This window comes from Gossypium hirsutum, chromosome D08 (assembly GCF_007990345.1).
Source record: "Gossypium hirsutum isolate 1008001.06 chromosome D08, Gossypium_hirsutum_v2.1, whole genome shotgun sequence".
Lineage (NCBI taxonomy): Eukaryota > Viridiplantae > Streptophyta > Magnoliopsida > Malvales > Malvaceae > Gossypium > Gossypium hirsutum.
The window spans coordinates 51,287,706-51,303,647 of record NC_053444.1 but is presented as its reverse complement, the minus strand read 5'-3'; the positions used below and the strand labels follow the sequence as shown (position 1 = coordinate 51,303,647).

The window sequence follows — 15,942 nt, the reverse complement described above, 5'->3', positions numbered from 1 at the left end:
TAAACTTTTGTTTTCTTATTGTGAGAATATCTTAACAATATAACTTTTGAATATATTTTGTTATTTAATTTATTAATTTAGATCATATACATATTTCTTTCGTGATAGTATCATTTAGATTTGAAGTTTTTGGTTGGATTTGAAGTTACAGGAAAATGTGTCTAAAATTCGGGTTTTATATGAAATAAAATGGATTGGTAAAATATATTAATGTTAGTGGTGTTTTCTCACAAACGCCGCTATAGAACATGTTCTTTACCAGCGCTTTGACTACAAACGTCGTTATAGAATATGATGTTTAGCGACGCCTTTACTACAAGCATGATCTTTTGTGGCGATTCTAGCTACAAACACCACAACATGTTGCGGCGTTTGTAAGAAAAGGCGCCGCTAAATATCATATTCTATAGCGGCATTTTCCCACATAAATGACGCAAAATTTAGAAGCGCTATCTATAACGGCAATTTTTATGGTGCTTATCAAATCGCCGCAAACTATAACTGTCGCTGGAATTGAGATCTCATTCAAAGAGAAAGATATCAAATATCTGGAGTTTCTTTTTGTATATTATATGGATGATTCGATCTGCAAGGACCATGATTGGGAATTATTTGATCGTCTTTCTCCGAGTAAGAGGTGAAACATAATCAAGTTGAACTCGGGATAGCTAATCGAAATCTTAGTGAAAAACTGGATTTGTTATCTCATGTTTGCTTTTCGTGAAAAAATACCAATTGAAGTGGAGGGTTTCTTCAAACAATAAGGAGCTAAGTCAACTATTCAATCAAATGATATTGAGCATTTCTTTGCATATTCTCGAAAAGCAAGTGGGCTATTTCTTTGCAAAATTGTGCTCAATTTCATATGTAGCAATTCCGCCAAGATCTCTTCGTTAGTTGGGGTAAGAATCCACACGAATTGGATTTTTTGAGGAACATATCGAGAGAGAATTGGATTTGGATAGACAATGTATGGTTGGTAAATAGGGATCGATTTTTTAGCAAGGTACGGAATGTATCGTCAAATATTCAATATGATTCCACAAGATCTAGTTTCGTTCAAGTAACGGATTCTCACCAATTGAAATGATCTTCTGATCAATTCAGATATCGTTCTGATTCCATTCGTAATGAGGATTCAGAATATCACACATTGATCAATCAAAGAAATATTCAACAGCTAAAAGAAAGATTGATTCTTTGGGATCATTCCTTTCTTCAAACGGAACAAATGGAGATAGAATCAGACCTATTCCCTAAGTGCCTTCCTGGATATTCCTCAATGTCCCGGCTATTCACAGGACGTGAGAAGCGGATGAATAACCATCTGCTTCCAGAAGAAATCAAAGAATTTCTTGGGAATTCTACAAGATCCATTCGTTCTTTTTTCTCTGATAGATGGTCAGAACTTCATCTAGGTTCGAACCCTACTGAGAGGTCCACTAGAGATTAGAAATTGTTGAAGAAATAACAATATGTTTCTTTTGTCCCTTCCAAGCAATCGAAAAATAAAGAAATAGTTAATATATTCAAGATAATTATGCATTTACAAAATACTGTCTCAATTCATCCTATTTCATCATATCCAGGATGTGATATGGTTCCGAAAGATGAACTGGGCAGTTCCAATAAGATTTCATTCTTAAACAAAAATATATTTTTTCATTTATTTCATCTATTCCATGACCAGAATGGGAAAGAATACACATTACACCACGATTTTGAATTAGAAGAGAGATTTCAAGAAATGGTATATCTATTCACTCTATCAATAACCGAGTCGGATCTGATGTATTATAAGAGATTTGCCTTTTCTATTGATTCCTACAGATTGGATCAAAAATAATTCTTGAATGAGGTATTCAAATCCAGGAATGAATTAAAAAATAAATCTTTATCGGCTCTGCCTCCTATTTTTTATGAAGAAAATGAATCTTTTTATTGAAATATCAGAAAAAATGGGTCTGGATCTCCTGCGGGAATGATTTGGAAGATCCAGAACAAAAAATAGTTGTATTTGTTAGAAACAACATAATAGAGGCAGTCAATCAAGATAGATTGATCCAAAATCTGAATCAAATCCAATATAGCACCTATGGGTACATAAGAAATGTATTGAATCGATTCATTAAAAAGATTCGATCCGATCGCAACTTCGAATATGAAATTTAAAGGGATCAAATAGGAAATGATACTCTGAATCATAGAACTATACTAAAATATACGATCAACCAACATTTATCGAATTTGAAAAAGAGTCAGAAGAAATGGTTCGATCCTCTTATTTTGATTTCTCGAATCGAGAGATCCATGAATCGGGATCCTAATACATATAGATACAAATGGTCCAATAGGAGCAAGAATTTTCAAGAGCATTTGGAACATTTCGTTTTTGAGTAGAAGAGCCGTTTTCAAGTTGCTTCTCTTTTTGTCTAACTCATTTCTTTTTTTGTTTGTGAGTTTCGGGAATATCCCCAATCATAGGTCTGAAATCCAAATCTATGAATTAAAAGGTCCAAATGATCAACTTTGCAATCAGTTGTTAGAATGAATAGGTCTTCAAATCATTCATTTGAAAAAAATTAAAACCTTTCTTATTGGATGATCATAGTACTTCTCAAAAACTGAAAATCTTGATCAATAGAGGAACAATATCACCATTTTTGGTCAATAAGATACCAAAGTGGATGATTGACTGACTCCATGCTAGAAATAATCGTAGGAAATCTTTTGATAAAATGGATTCCTATTTCTCAATGATAACCCACGATTAAGACAATTGGCTGTAACAAAATATTCCTTTTTTATGTGGAAAAGATTCGTATTAATAATTATGATTTTACATATAGAAAATTCCTCAATATCTTGTTCATTCGCAACAAAATATTTTCTTTATGCAGTGGTAAAAAAACATTTTTTTTGGGAGAGATACTATTTCACCTTCACCAATCGAGTCGCAAATATCTAACATATTCATATCTAATGATTTTACTCGATTATAACTTGTACAAATCTTTCCAGTTTACAATTCGATTTGATCCATTAGTTCGTAGAGCTATTTACTCGATTGCAAACATTTCTGGAACACGTCTAACAGAGGGACAAATAGTCAATTTTGAAAGAACTTATTGTCAACCTCTTTCTGATATGAATCCATTTGATTTAGAAGAGAAGAACTTTCATAATTATCTCAATTTCAATTCAAACATTGGTTTGATTTACACTTTATGTTCTGAGAAATATTTACCATCCGAAAAGTAGAAAAAATGGATTTTTTGTCTAAAGAAATACGTTAAGAAAGTGTGGATGTATAGAACCTTTCAACGAGATAGTGCTTTTTCAACTCTCTCAAAACAAAATCTATTCCAAACATATATGCTATGGTTCCTTAATTCTACAAGGTACAAATATCTAAATTTGATATTTTTAGATACATTTTTAGACCTATTGTCGATACTAAGTAGTAGTCAAAATTTTGTATCCATTTTTCATGATATTATGCATGGACCAGATATATCATGGTCAATTGTTCAGAAAAAATTGTGTCTTCCACAATTGAATCTGATAAGTGAGATTTCGAGTAAGTGTTTACGTAATTTTCTTCTGTCTGAAAAATGATTCATTGAAATAATGAGTAACTATTGATATCAACACATCTGAGATCGCCAAATTTTCAGGAGTTCCTCTATTCAATCCTTTTATTTCTTCTTGTTGTTGGATATCTTATTCGTACACATCTTCTCTTTGTTTCTCGAACCTATAGTGAGTTACAGACAGAGTTCGAAAAGGTCCAATCTTTGATGATTCCATCATACAAGATTGAGTTGCGAAAACTTCTGGATAGGTATCCTACATCTGAACTGAATTCTTTCTAGTTAAAAAATCTCTTTCTAGTTGCTTTGGAACAATTAAGAGATTCTCTAGAAGAAATGCGGGGTTTTGCTTTTGGCAACAACATGCTATGGGGTGGTGGTCCCGTTTATGGAGTCAAATCAATACGTTCTAAGAAAAAAATATTTGAATATCAATCTCATCGATATCATCAATCTCATAAGTATCATACCAAATCTCATCAATCAAATCATTTTTTTGAGAAATACGAGACATCTAAGTCATACAAGTAAAAGATCTATTCATTGATAAGAAAAAGAAAAAACGTGAGCGGTGATTGGATTGATGAGAAAATAGAATCCTGGGTCACGAACAGTGATTCGATTGATGAAAAAGAAAGAGAATTCTTGGTTCAGTTCTCCACCTTAACGACAGAAAAAAGGATTGATCAAATTCTATTGAGTCTGACTCATAGTGATCATTTATCAAAGAATGACTCTGGTTATCAAATGATTGAACAACCGAAACCAATTTACTTACAATACTTAGTTGACATTCATAAAAAGTATCTAGTGAATTATAAGTTCAATACATCCTGTTTAGCAGAAAGGCGAATGTTCCTTGCTCATTATCAGACAATCACTTATTCACAAACTTTGTGTGGGGCTAATAGTTTTCATTTCCCGTCTCGTGGAAAACCCTTTTCGCTTTGCTTAGCCCTATCTCCCTCTAGAGGTATTTTAGTGATAGGTTCTATAGGAACCAGACGATCTTACTTGTTCAAATACCTAGTGACAAACTTTTATGTTCCTTTCATTACAGTATTTCTGAACAAGTTCCTGGATAACAAGCTTAAAGGTTTTCTTATTGATGATATCGATATTGATGATAGTGACGATATTGATGCTAGTGACGCTATTGATAGTGACCTTGATACGGAGCTGGAGCTTCTAACTATGATGAATGCGTTAAATATGGATATGATGTCAGAAATAGACTGATTTTATATCACATTTCAATTCGAACTAGCAAAAACAATGTCTCCTTACATAATATGGATTCTAAACATTCATGATCTGGATGTGAATAAGGCGAATTACTTATCCCTCGGTCTATTAGTGAACTATCTCTCCAAGGATTGTGAAAGATGTTCCAGTAGAAATATTCTTGTTATTACTTCAACTCATATTCCCCAAAAAGTGGATCCCACTCTAATAGTCCCGAATAAATTAAATACATGTATTAATATACGAAGGCTTCTTATTTCACAGTAACGAAAGCACTTGTTCACTTTTTCATACACTAGGGGATTTCACTTGGAAAAGAAAATGTTCCATACTAATGGATTCGGGTCCATAACCGTGAGTTCCAATGCACGAGATCTTGTAGCACTTACCAATGAGGCCCTATCGATTAGTATTACACAAAAGAAATCAATTATAGACACTAATGCAATTAAATCTGCTCTTCGGGTCCATAACCGTGGGTTCCAATGCAGGAGATCTTGTAGCACTTACCAATGAGGCCCTATCGATTAGTATTACACAAAAGAAATCAATTATAGACACTAATACAATTAGATCTGCTCTTCCTAGACAAACTTGGGATTTGTGATCCCAGGTAAGATCGGTTCAGGATCATAGGATTCTTTTCTATCAGATAGGAAGGGCTATTGTACAAAATGTACTTCTAAGTAATTGCCCCTTAGATCCTATATCTATCTATATGAAGAAAAAATTATGTAACGAAGGGAATTCTTATTTGTACAAATGGTACTTCAAACTTAGAACGAGCATAAAAACATTAACGATACGTATTTATCTTTTGAGTTGTTTGTCGAATCGGTCGCTCAAGACCTTTGGTCTTTACCCGGACCCGATGAAAAAAATGGGATCACTTTGTATAGGTTCGTTGAGAATGATTCCGATCTAGTTCTTGGCCTATTAGAAGTAGAAGACGCTCCGGTGGGATCCTCACAGACAGAAAAAGATTGCGGTCAGTTCGATAACGATCGAGTGACATTGCTTATTCGATCCGAGCTGGGGAATCCCTTATATATGATGCAAAATGGATCTTGTTCTATCATTGATCAGAGAAATCTCTATGAAAAATACGAATTGGAGTTTGAAGAAGGGGAAGGAGAAGTACTCGACTCGCAACAGATAGAGGAGGATTTATTCAATCACATAGTTTGGACTCCTAGGATATGGCGCCCTTGGGGTATTCTATTTGATTGTATCGACAGGCCAAATAAATTGGGATTTCCCTATTGGGTCGGGTCGTTTCGGGGCAAACGGATTATTTATGATGAAAAGGATGAGCTTTAAGAGAATGATTTGGCGTTCTTGCAGAGTGAAACCATGCAGTACTAGGCACGAGATAGATCTTCCAAAGAATAAGGCTTTTTTCAAATAAGCCAATTCATTTGGGATCCTAGAGATCCACTCTTTTTCCTATTCCAAGATCAGCCCTTTGTCTCTGTGTTTTCACACCAGGAATTCTTTGCAGATGAAGAAATGTCAAAGGGGCTTCTTACTTTCCTACCAGATCCTCCTACATCTATATATAAACGTTGGTTTATCAAGAAAATGCAAGAAAAACACCTTGAATTATTGATTCATTACCAGAGATGGCTTAGAACCAATAGTTCATTATCTAATGGATTTTTCTGTTCTAATACTCCATTCGAGAGTTATCAGTATTTATCAAATCTGTTCCTATCTAATGGAAGGCTATTGGATCAAATGACAAAAACATTGTTGAGAAAAATATGGCTTTTCCAATTGAACACTTTCCATTTTTTATTATTCTCAAAAGAGAAGATTTTTTTACCAAACATCTGCGAATCCAATCACACGATCTTATAATAAGAACAAGAGATCTTTCTCGACCAATCCCTTTTCCCCTCATTCTTCGAGAATTAGAAAGATTCTTTTCAAGTTTGAATTTGTTCATTTGGAATATGGGTTCTTTTACTTCATTTTTATTTACTTATTTATTATTTTTATTATTTTTCCCCTCTTTTTTTATTTCTTTTTTATTATTTTATTCACTTCCATCATTCCCTAAGTCTCATAGGTTTGATCTTATAGAATCTGACCTATTTTCTCATTGAGCGAAGGGTACGAAATAAATCAGATTGATTTTTCGATCAAAAGCACTATGTGAAATTTTTTATTTTTCCTCTTTCTTTATCCATATCCCATAGGTACATCATTTGAATCAATAGAGAACATTTTCCTCCTATATGAATCAATATTATTACATTCTAATTCCTTACTGATACCCCTAAGGAAAATCCCGAATTGGATCCCAAATTGACGGGTTAATGTGAGTTTATCCATGCGGTTATACACTCTTCGAATAGGAATCCATTTTCTGAAAGATCCTGGCTTTTGTGCTTTGGTGAGTCTCCGAGATCCTTTCGACAACCTATGTTGTGTTGAAAGGATATCTATATGATCCGATTGATTGTGTAAAGCCCGCGGTAGCAACGAAACCGGGGAAAGTATACAGAAAAGACAGCTCTTTTCTTTCTATTATATCAGTATTTTCTATTCTATTAGTATTACATTAGTATTTTGTTCTATTAGTATTAGATTAGTATTAGTTAGATTAGATTAGTATTAGTTAGTGATCTCGGCTCAGTGAGTCCTTTCTTCCTTGATTAAATGTTGGTGTCAGTCCTAGTCCTACATTCCATTTTGTCTCTGTAGACCGAGGAGAAAGGGGGCTCAGTGGGAAGAGGCGCTTATAAGTGGCGCTATAGGGCCAAAAAAAGCCGTTAAAAACCTGTTTTGCTACAATGAGTTTCTCTTTTATTTTCAACAAATTTCAATCAATTTTTCTTCATTTTATTCATCTTTTTCCTTTTGATTTTTTTGAGATTTTTTCCTTTTTTTAACTTTTGGTATTGTTATCAAAGTGAAGAAATGAGTTGGAGTTCTATTCTTATCCAAATTAAAGGCATAATACATAGTTATTTTTGTGTGGTTATTATTTTGCTTTTTTTAAAAAAAAATGAATGTCAAATTAGGGTCTGGTTTTTTAATTTTTGGTATGTATACATGTACTTTTCTAGGGTTGTGATCTTGGGTATTTTTGAAGGCAAATGTTTATTTTTTGCCCTTCGGCTTTTAGTATGCATTTTACTTCCTTGTGGTGGGTGCTGCAATTTGGGCATCTTCATGGGGCAGGTTAGTAAAAAAGATAAAAAGCTTTTTTTTCTCAATCTCTTGGGGTAATTTGATTGTTGAAAACAAAAAAGTTTGAATTTTTTGTTGTAGAAATCTCATGTTGGATGTGGACTAGTGAGAGACATACAACAAAGATGAGAATCAAGTACTTAGAAACAACTTTGAATCAAAGAAATTCAATATTTTAACACTGACGTTAAAACATCTAATGTTGTTTTTGCTATCAACAATGATGTTGTTATGGGCAAAGATGCTAATAATGTGAAAGTATTCATAAAGTTTTGATCTTTTTGGATTCTATGAGGTCAAATTGAACTTTTTTTAGGCCTTTTTATTATTATTACAGTTAGGCAATTTCATTATTTACATGGCAACATTTGTGTTTGGTTTTGTTGTCACATTTGGTGTGGTTCCTCTTATTGCTATAATTGGAGCAATACATACCATATCATTTAGCTAAACTCTTCACAAAAACCCAACAAGCTTTATCACAAGGAGGAAATATTGTAGAGCAGGTTAAAAAGACATTTTCTTTTTAATTCAAAATCTAAGTAATTTGCTAAATGTGAGTTAACTTGCAAACAATGGTTCAAATTCGAGTTGTTTTGACTTTTGTTGGTGAATCAAAAGCATTACAAGCCTACTCATCAGCATTGAAAGTAGCACAAAAGATTGGTTGTTTCGACTAGGGTTTGTCGGGGAAGAGAAATTAAGTGAAAACAAAGAGAAGGAGAAGAAAAAGAGAGAAAAAAATAAAAATAAAAACAAAAATAGAAAATAAATAATTTAATGTAAAAAAAAAAGAAAGAAAATAAAATTTTTAAACATGTAGCATATGGGTAAATTACACATAAAAGCCCTATTTTTTTTAAAATTTACCGAAATGGGCCCGGTATTTTATTATTTACCGGAATGGGCCATTTTCTCCGAAATCGCGTCCACGTCAGCGCGATGTCAGGGGATGTGTCAGCAAGTCGCGTCCACGTCAGCGCGATTACTTACATGGCAACAAATCGCGTCCACGTCAGCGCGATTACTTACATGGCAACAAATCGCGTCCACGTAAGCACGATTTGCTGACGTGGAAGCAATAATTCATGAACAGTTTATGTTTTTTAGCTTGGAAAACTTTGAAAGGCCATAACTTTTGGCTCGGTTGTCTGATTGAGACGATTTTTTTTATTTCAAATAACCGCAGTTTTCGTCGAAAAATATCCTTTTTTGCCTCTAAATTTTGATTTTTTCGGTTTAAAATTGAATTTTGAAACATTCAAATCATTATTTTCCTTATTTATTTGAAGTAAACACTGGATTTTTTTTTACAGAATTGTTGTATTATTTTTCTGATTTGACACGTGTATGAATAGATCTGATAAATCATTAGAACGTAAGTAATATAATTAAGATAATAACAGTATTTTTATAATATGTTAGTTAATTAGTTTAGCTTAGTTGGTTAAGATGCTTGCTCTTTTCCCTTTGTACATTGGTTCAAATCTTGTTGGTAATAATTTTGAATCTTTTTTGTACTTGTTGCATTTATTTTTTTAATCAATTAACTCTTCAATATTACATTAATATGTATTATTAGGGGCAAAATACCAAAAAAAAGGGGCAAATTACACATAAAAGCCCTATTTTTTTAAAATTTACCGAAATAGGCCCGGTATTTTATTATTTACCGGATTTGGCCATTTTTCCTAAAATTGCGTCCACGTCAGCACGATGTCAGGGGACGTGTCAGCAAATCGCGTCCTCGTAGGCGCGATTTGTGTCCAAGTAAGCAAATCGCGCTGACATGGACGCGATTTGCTGACACGTCTCCTGACATCGCGCTGACGTGGACGCAATTTAGGGGAAAAATGGCTCATTCCGGTAAATAATAAAATACCGGGCTCATTTCAATAAATTTTTAAAAAAATAGGGTTTTTTTTTTGGTATTTTACCCGTAGCATATCAAACACATTACTTAAGTAATAACAGTAAACAAGGAAATGACATTTATGTAATAACGCCATAACATTGCGGATAAGTTTAAAAAATTCAATATAAAAAATAGCTTACCCACCGTTAAATGAACCCTGACAGGAATGGAAATTGGGCACAAAATTACAAAAGTAGACAACAAGGCCACGCCTCAAACAAAACCCTAAAAACAAAACCACATAAATTAAAGCAGCCTCCTTTGCCTTCTTCTCCACCACTTAGCCTCTCACACTCAGTCCACTACCATCCTGCCACCTCATCACCGGATTCTGACGTCATGTCTCCGAACTATCAGCTTCTCCTGACCTCCGCCGTTTCTCAAACATCCGTTTCCACCACGACTACCACCACCATTTCAACTATCATCACCATTTCCATTCACTGAAAAAGAAAATTAATCTCTCTATCCACTATTGGATTCACGCATTTTCATCTTCAAAGTCCAAAGTATATAGACTGCTACTGAAGCCAAATTCAAGTTTTATCTAGAATATCGGTTAGAACCGGGTCTAATCTTTGGCTGTTGGTTTGGTTGAAAGATGGCTATTTTGAAGAGCTATGGCGTGCGTTTGAGAGAGTCTACGCCCCAGTTTCCGCGTCCCAATCTCTGCGATAACTACAAGAGGTTTTGACACTATATATAACATATTGTTTTCTTTTGTTTTTTGTTTTTTAATCGTAGTAGTCTTTAAATTATTTAATTAATTTATTAATCAACACTGTTTGTTGGCTGATTTTGGTATTAAGTGGGAACTCTTTTTTGCTTCCGAGAACTAAATATAGAACGATAATATATTTTCCCTTTAATCTGTTTAGTAATGGTTGAACATAATTGCATTTTCTTTGTTTTTTTGGTCTTTTTTTTAATGTCAGCTTATGCTTACCGGGTATTAATCATTAGCAAGGTTAATCTCAGCTGGAATTTATATCTGCATATTGCTATATTGGCTCATCATTTTATTTGTTTGCTTTGTACCAGGAGAAATGTAAAATGGAGATCCCCACAAGCTGCCGTAATTCCTAATTTCCATCTCCCAATGCGTAGTTTTGAGGTTAAAAACAGGTAATAACTTTATGCTAGCTTCTGAATCTGATTGATGTTTAAGTGAGTGAAATTTCTTGTTGGTTCACCTATAGTTGCTCGAGTTTAGTGATGAGCACTGCTTCTAGCTATGCTCCTACCCGCATTGAAATTGTCCCTAAAATCTCGATTTTGGTTATGTCCTTGTGTCTTGTTGTTCCTTGGTTCTTGTGCTACCGTAATGAATTTATGTTGGTTGTGCCACGACACTTTTTGTTATCCTACCTTTATCAAGTTGTGTACTTTTGTTACACTCTTAATGAGTGCTTGAAGGGAGCATAAGCGATTTATGCAAAGATAAACATAGTTGAACACTTTGGTTTTGGTCCATGCATAATTCCGATTAGAATTTCTTCTTACTTGTCACTTTTTTATGTTTGGAGTTGGTACGGTTGTAATGCTTAATGCAGGGAGGATATCTTTGACGTATTAGTTCCATGATGATGGTGCTGCAGTATGCATTTTCAGTGTGTGATGAAATTGTGGTAACGAGCCTTTCTGCAGTATACCAAAATTTGCTTTCTGCTTTGCAGGACATCAGCGGATGATATTAAATCTCTTCGATTGATAACAGCCATCAAAACCCCGTATCTACCCGATGGAAGGTTTGATCTCGAAGCATACGATGACTTGATGCATATGCAAATTGAAAACGGTGCAGAAGCTGTAATTGTTGGTGGCACAACCGGTGAGGGCCAGCTGATGAGCTGGGACGAACACATAATGCTTATTGGTCATACAGTCAACTGTTTTGGTGGATCGATTAAGGTAATCGGAAACACTGGAAGCAACTCAACCAGGGAAGCGATTCATGCCACTGAACAAGGTTTTGCTGTTGGAATGCATGCTGCTCTTCACATCAATCCATATTACGGCAAAACATCTCTGGATGGCCTGATTTCTCACTTCGACAGTGTGCTGCCAATGGGACCTACCATCATATACAATGTACCATCGCGAACTGGCCAAGACATTCCCCCACATGTCATAAACAACGTAGCACAGAGTCCCAACTTGGCTGGTATTAAAGAATGCGTTGGAAATGACCGAATTGAGCAGTACACAGGTAATGGAATTGTAGTATGGAGTGGGAATGATGATCAGTGTCATGATGCTAGGTGGAGCCACGGGGCTACCGGGGTGATTTCTGTTACAAGCAACCTTGTCCCGGGTTTGATGCGAGAACTCATGTTTGGAGGTAAAAACCCTTCACTTAATGCGAAGCTCTTACCTCTAATCGAGTGGCTCTTTCAAGAGCCTAACCCCGTTGGGCTTAACACGGCCCTTGCGCAACTTGGGGTTGTGAGGCCAGTTTTCAGGTTACCATATGTACCACTTCCATTGGAAAAGAGGGTAGGATTTGTTAATCTGGTCAAGGAAATTGGGCGGGAGAATTTTGTAGGAAAAAATGATGTTCAAGTTCTTGATGATGATGACTTCATCTTGGTTGGGCGGTATTAGTAATAGTCTTTTTTGTCAATGTTCAGAGAACTCTAGGATCGGAAGTGTTTAATTTCGAGTTTGCAAGTTTACATTTTCGTTTACAAAATTAGAAAAAAAATCTAGGTTTGCTTGCTTGTTTAATTGTTAATGCTGTGATGCCACTAAAAGCAAATTATTCTCTGAAATCAACTTTTTTTTTTTTGAGCAATGTCCACTGCAAGTATATGTTTTAAATTACTAATTGAATTGAAAAATATTAGGTTCTTCAAACTTTAATTTATTAAATTTGATTAATTTTTTTATGAAGCTCAAATCCGTTTATTACTTGTTTTAAGATCGAATCTAATTATCTAAATCCAAATATCCAAATAAAGAAATTATTCAATTATATAACAAAAATTAAATTACATAATGCTGAATATCCTAATTACTGACCTGGACTGAGAGTACCAATTACAAACCATTTCTCTCTTTATCTCAAAAGTTTTACTTGTTAGTAGTTTATAGTCTTCAACCCTTAGAATGTCAGCAACTCAGGAGTTGAATCCTAAAATTTTCCATTGTCTTGACACACTGGAACTTCACTAGGCTGCGAGTTAAACACAGTTGCTTAGGTAAGACTAGCCGGCGAGTGGATTAGCATGTATCGTCACACGATTGAGCCTTATCTCTGCAAGAGGTCGATCGCCTGCTCCTGTTTGAGTCTACATCAACAAAATGGCGTTCAATAATGTTAAGCATGGTAAACTACTGAGAAAAGCAAGCAATTGCACAGGTTTCAGCTGCGATCGATAGTTCACAAACACAAACTTCTGTGCAATTTGAACTATTCATGGTGAGACTGAGATTGCAAGACAAAAAGTTGGTTCCAAAAAACTATTAACTACAGAGTCACGTTGAATGTCTTTCTTTGGGGTATCTCAGCACTTTAAAGTAATATAGATTTTATCCTACCCTTTTTAAGTCTCTAAATCATAGTTGTGCAAGATAAGGTAATTCGGCGAGAGCTAATAACAATTTGCGTGGCAATGTAGAGGGCCGAAAATAAAACCGAGGATAAATACACTGACTTGTGAAATGTTAACTCGGAAAGCCACATGGACAAAGGGGAAAAAATAGTTTACAAGAACTAAATCCTAACATAATTGTCCCCAAAACATTCTAAATCGAAGTGCTAGCACACCGTACCTTTTCCATGAGATCCAGGACTTCAAAACCATGGATCACTTTGCCAAACACAGTGTATAATCCATTCAAATGTGGCTGCTTTGCATAAGTTATGAAGAATTGGCTCCCATTAGTATTAGGACCACTATTAGCCATTGCCAATATACCCCTCGCATTATGCTGTATGAAGGCAAAGTTTTGTCAGAAAAAAGGCATGTCCACGTTCAACACTAATGAGCTACCCAATATACAACTAGCGGTAAAAGATTATATATTGTTACAAAACATTGAGACTAAGCTTCAGTTGCACTTGAAAAGCTCAGAAATTCTAAGAGTTTGAAAATCATAAGTATACCAAAACACTGAGCAGATAGACCAATATGTGTAGTTATGCTGATTCCAAGACAGAACAAGATGCAGGGTGGGAGGGTTATAGAAACCAAAATTTCAGACTCAAATAGCATAGCAGCTAGACAAACTCCATACTAGATAAAGCAAAAGTCGGCTAAGCTAGTTTCCATTTACTCAGCAAGGTTAAAACCTGGACATCAAATGGAGAGTATAGGTTCTCCAAAAGAAAGCTAACCAATCTCCTTAATCAGCAGAAGCAGACGAGAAAGAAGAGAGTTTCCACCCCCCCCCCCTTTTTTAATGGGTAAAGGTTGGGTGACAAACTTCTCTCAGAAAACCTCAAAAGATAGCATGAGCTGAAGTTCATGATGTAAAACTTTATTGTTTCATTAACTATTAAACTTAGCATACCTTGAGGGATTCTCTGATCTCGTCATTGAACTTCTTGCCCCATATGCTAGTTCCCCCTTTGCCTGTTCCGGTCGGGTCTCCACCTTGAATCATAAACCCTTTAATATTCCTGTGAAATATAGTCCCATCATAATAACCACTAGCACAGAGTGCCAAGAAGTTCTGCATCCAAATGAAATATTAGTATTATTTACAAGGGAAAAAAAGTAAGAAACAATAAGTAATTTATAAATCACAACAAAAGCATTTCACTGAAACAGATGCATCACGAAGCTGTGCACCATATGAGTTTAAAATTTATCCATTTAATTAAAGCAAGCAAGAGTTAAATTTACATTTATATATTGAAAAAGGAAAACATACAAGTATAGGCCATGTTACGTGCTCTCAAGTGTGAATGTGAGATGCAGGTATGTATCTGATACAGATAAGTTCAATTTTTCACCTGTATTAGAAAGGTCCTTGGAGGATCGTATTCCTAAACTCATGTTCGGATATGTGTTGGACATACCTCCAAACACGAGTGCTTAAGAAAATAGGAGTCTAAGCAACATAGTGTACAGGTATATAGCAAAATTATATCTATATATAGTGAGGTAACTTACTAATAAAGACGGAGAAAATCACCCTTCAAGTGTAACATAAAAATATAAGTTATAATCTCCAAAAAACTACATAGAATTCCTCTCCAATTTCACAACTTCAGGGCTAAAGAAGTTAAATTACAAACTTGGGTTTAGGGTACACCAATTGGTACCAACTTTAAGCGGAATTCTAATCATAACGTATACTTTATCATGAACAGCTTGCGGCAGCAGAAGCTTCAGCTAGTATTATTTTCTGATAAATAAAATCAAAGTACTGAAAAGGAAATAAAAGAAGGAAAATAATTGAAGGAAAAGGGGGTCCTAACCTCTGCCGTTTTAGCGACCTCGTCGCAGAAGATCTCGCACTTAATGTCACCAAGATTTGTATGCAAAGTAACTGACTGCAATACCCAAGGCAAGTATGGATTAGTTGTTGGCAACGCATTGTATGTGTTCGATAAAATTACTCAAACAGAACTCACCATGTTATGAATAGGATCAGAAATCGATATCGAAATAAAGGGAGTTTCTTTGGGTTTGAGCAAGTGTCTGGTTTTGAGCTTTCGGGGTTCAAAGGCTTGAGAATTACCGTGGCTTTTTAAAGATGTTTCTAGACTGCGGTCACGACGACGGCCTGCGCTGCCTTTATTAGCTTGAAGTGGGCCAATGGTTTGCACCACAGGCCTAAAATTAATGAATATATATAGGGCATAGTACCAGAAAAGTCTCATTTTCGAAACTATTTACGAAATTAGGCTGCTCCAATAAATAATAATTGGAATAGATTGAAAATACTAAAACGTATTGACATGGATGCGTTTTTAGGGGAAAACGCAGAAAAGCGCGTTGATGAGGACGCATTTTTTCTCATGTCAGGCAAAAGCGCACT

General features: G+C 35.0%; 2 protein-coding genes and 1 pseudogene across 2 annotated transcripts; 2 read left to right on the top strand and 1 right to left on the bottom strand.

The window, feature by feature from the left end:
- The first annotated feature begins 428 nt into the window (after positions 1–428).
- LOC121220354 (protein Ycf2-like) lies at positions 429–6,698 on the top strand (annotated as a pseudogene).
- Positions 6,699–10,064: 3,366 nt separating this feature from the next.
- On the top strand, positions 10,065–12,678 carry LOC107900865 (4-hydroxy-tetrahydrodipicolinate synthase, chloroplastic). The gene is made up of 3 exons (XM_016826610.2): positions 10,065–10,638; positions 10,993–11,076; positions 11,628–12,678. Exons 1-3 carry the CDS (start codon positions 10,553–10,555, stop codon positions 12,553–12,555), a joined length of 1,098 nt encoding a protein of 365 aa, XP_016682099.1. The 5' UTR covers positions 10,065–10,552; the 3' UTR covers positions 12,556–12,678.
- Positions 12,679–12,906: 228 nt separating this feature from the next.
- LOC107900866 (peptidyl-prolyl cis-trans isomerase CYP18-1) lies at positions 12,907–15,782 on the bottom strand. Its single transcript, XM_016826611.2, has 5 exons — positions 15,536–15,782; positions 15,380–15,454; positions 14,467–14,628; positions 13,726–13,884; positions 12,907–13,241 (listed from the first exon to the last, which is right to left on the bottom strand). Exons 1-5 carry the CDS (start codon positions 15,536–15,538, stop codon positions 13,158–13,160), a joined length of 483 nt encoding a protein of 160 aa, XP_016682100.1. The 5' UTR covers positions 15,539–15,782; the 3' UTR covers positions 12,907–13,157.
- Between the last annotated feature and the right edge of the window lie 160 nt (positions 15,783–15,942).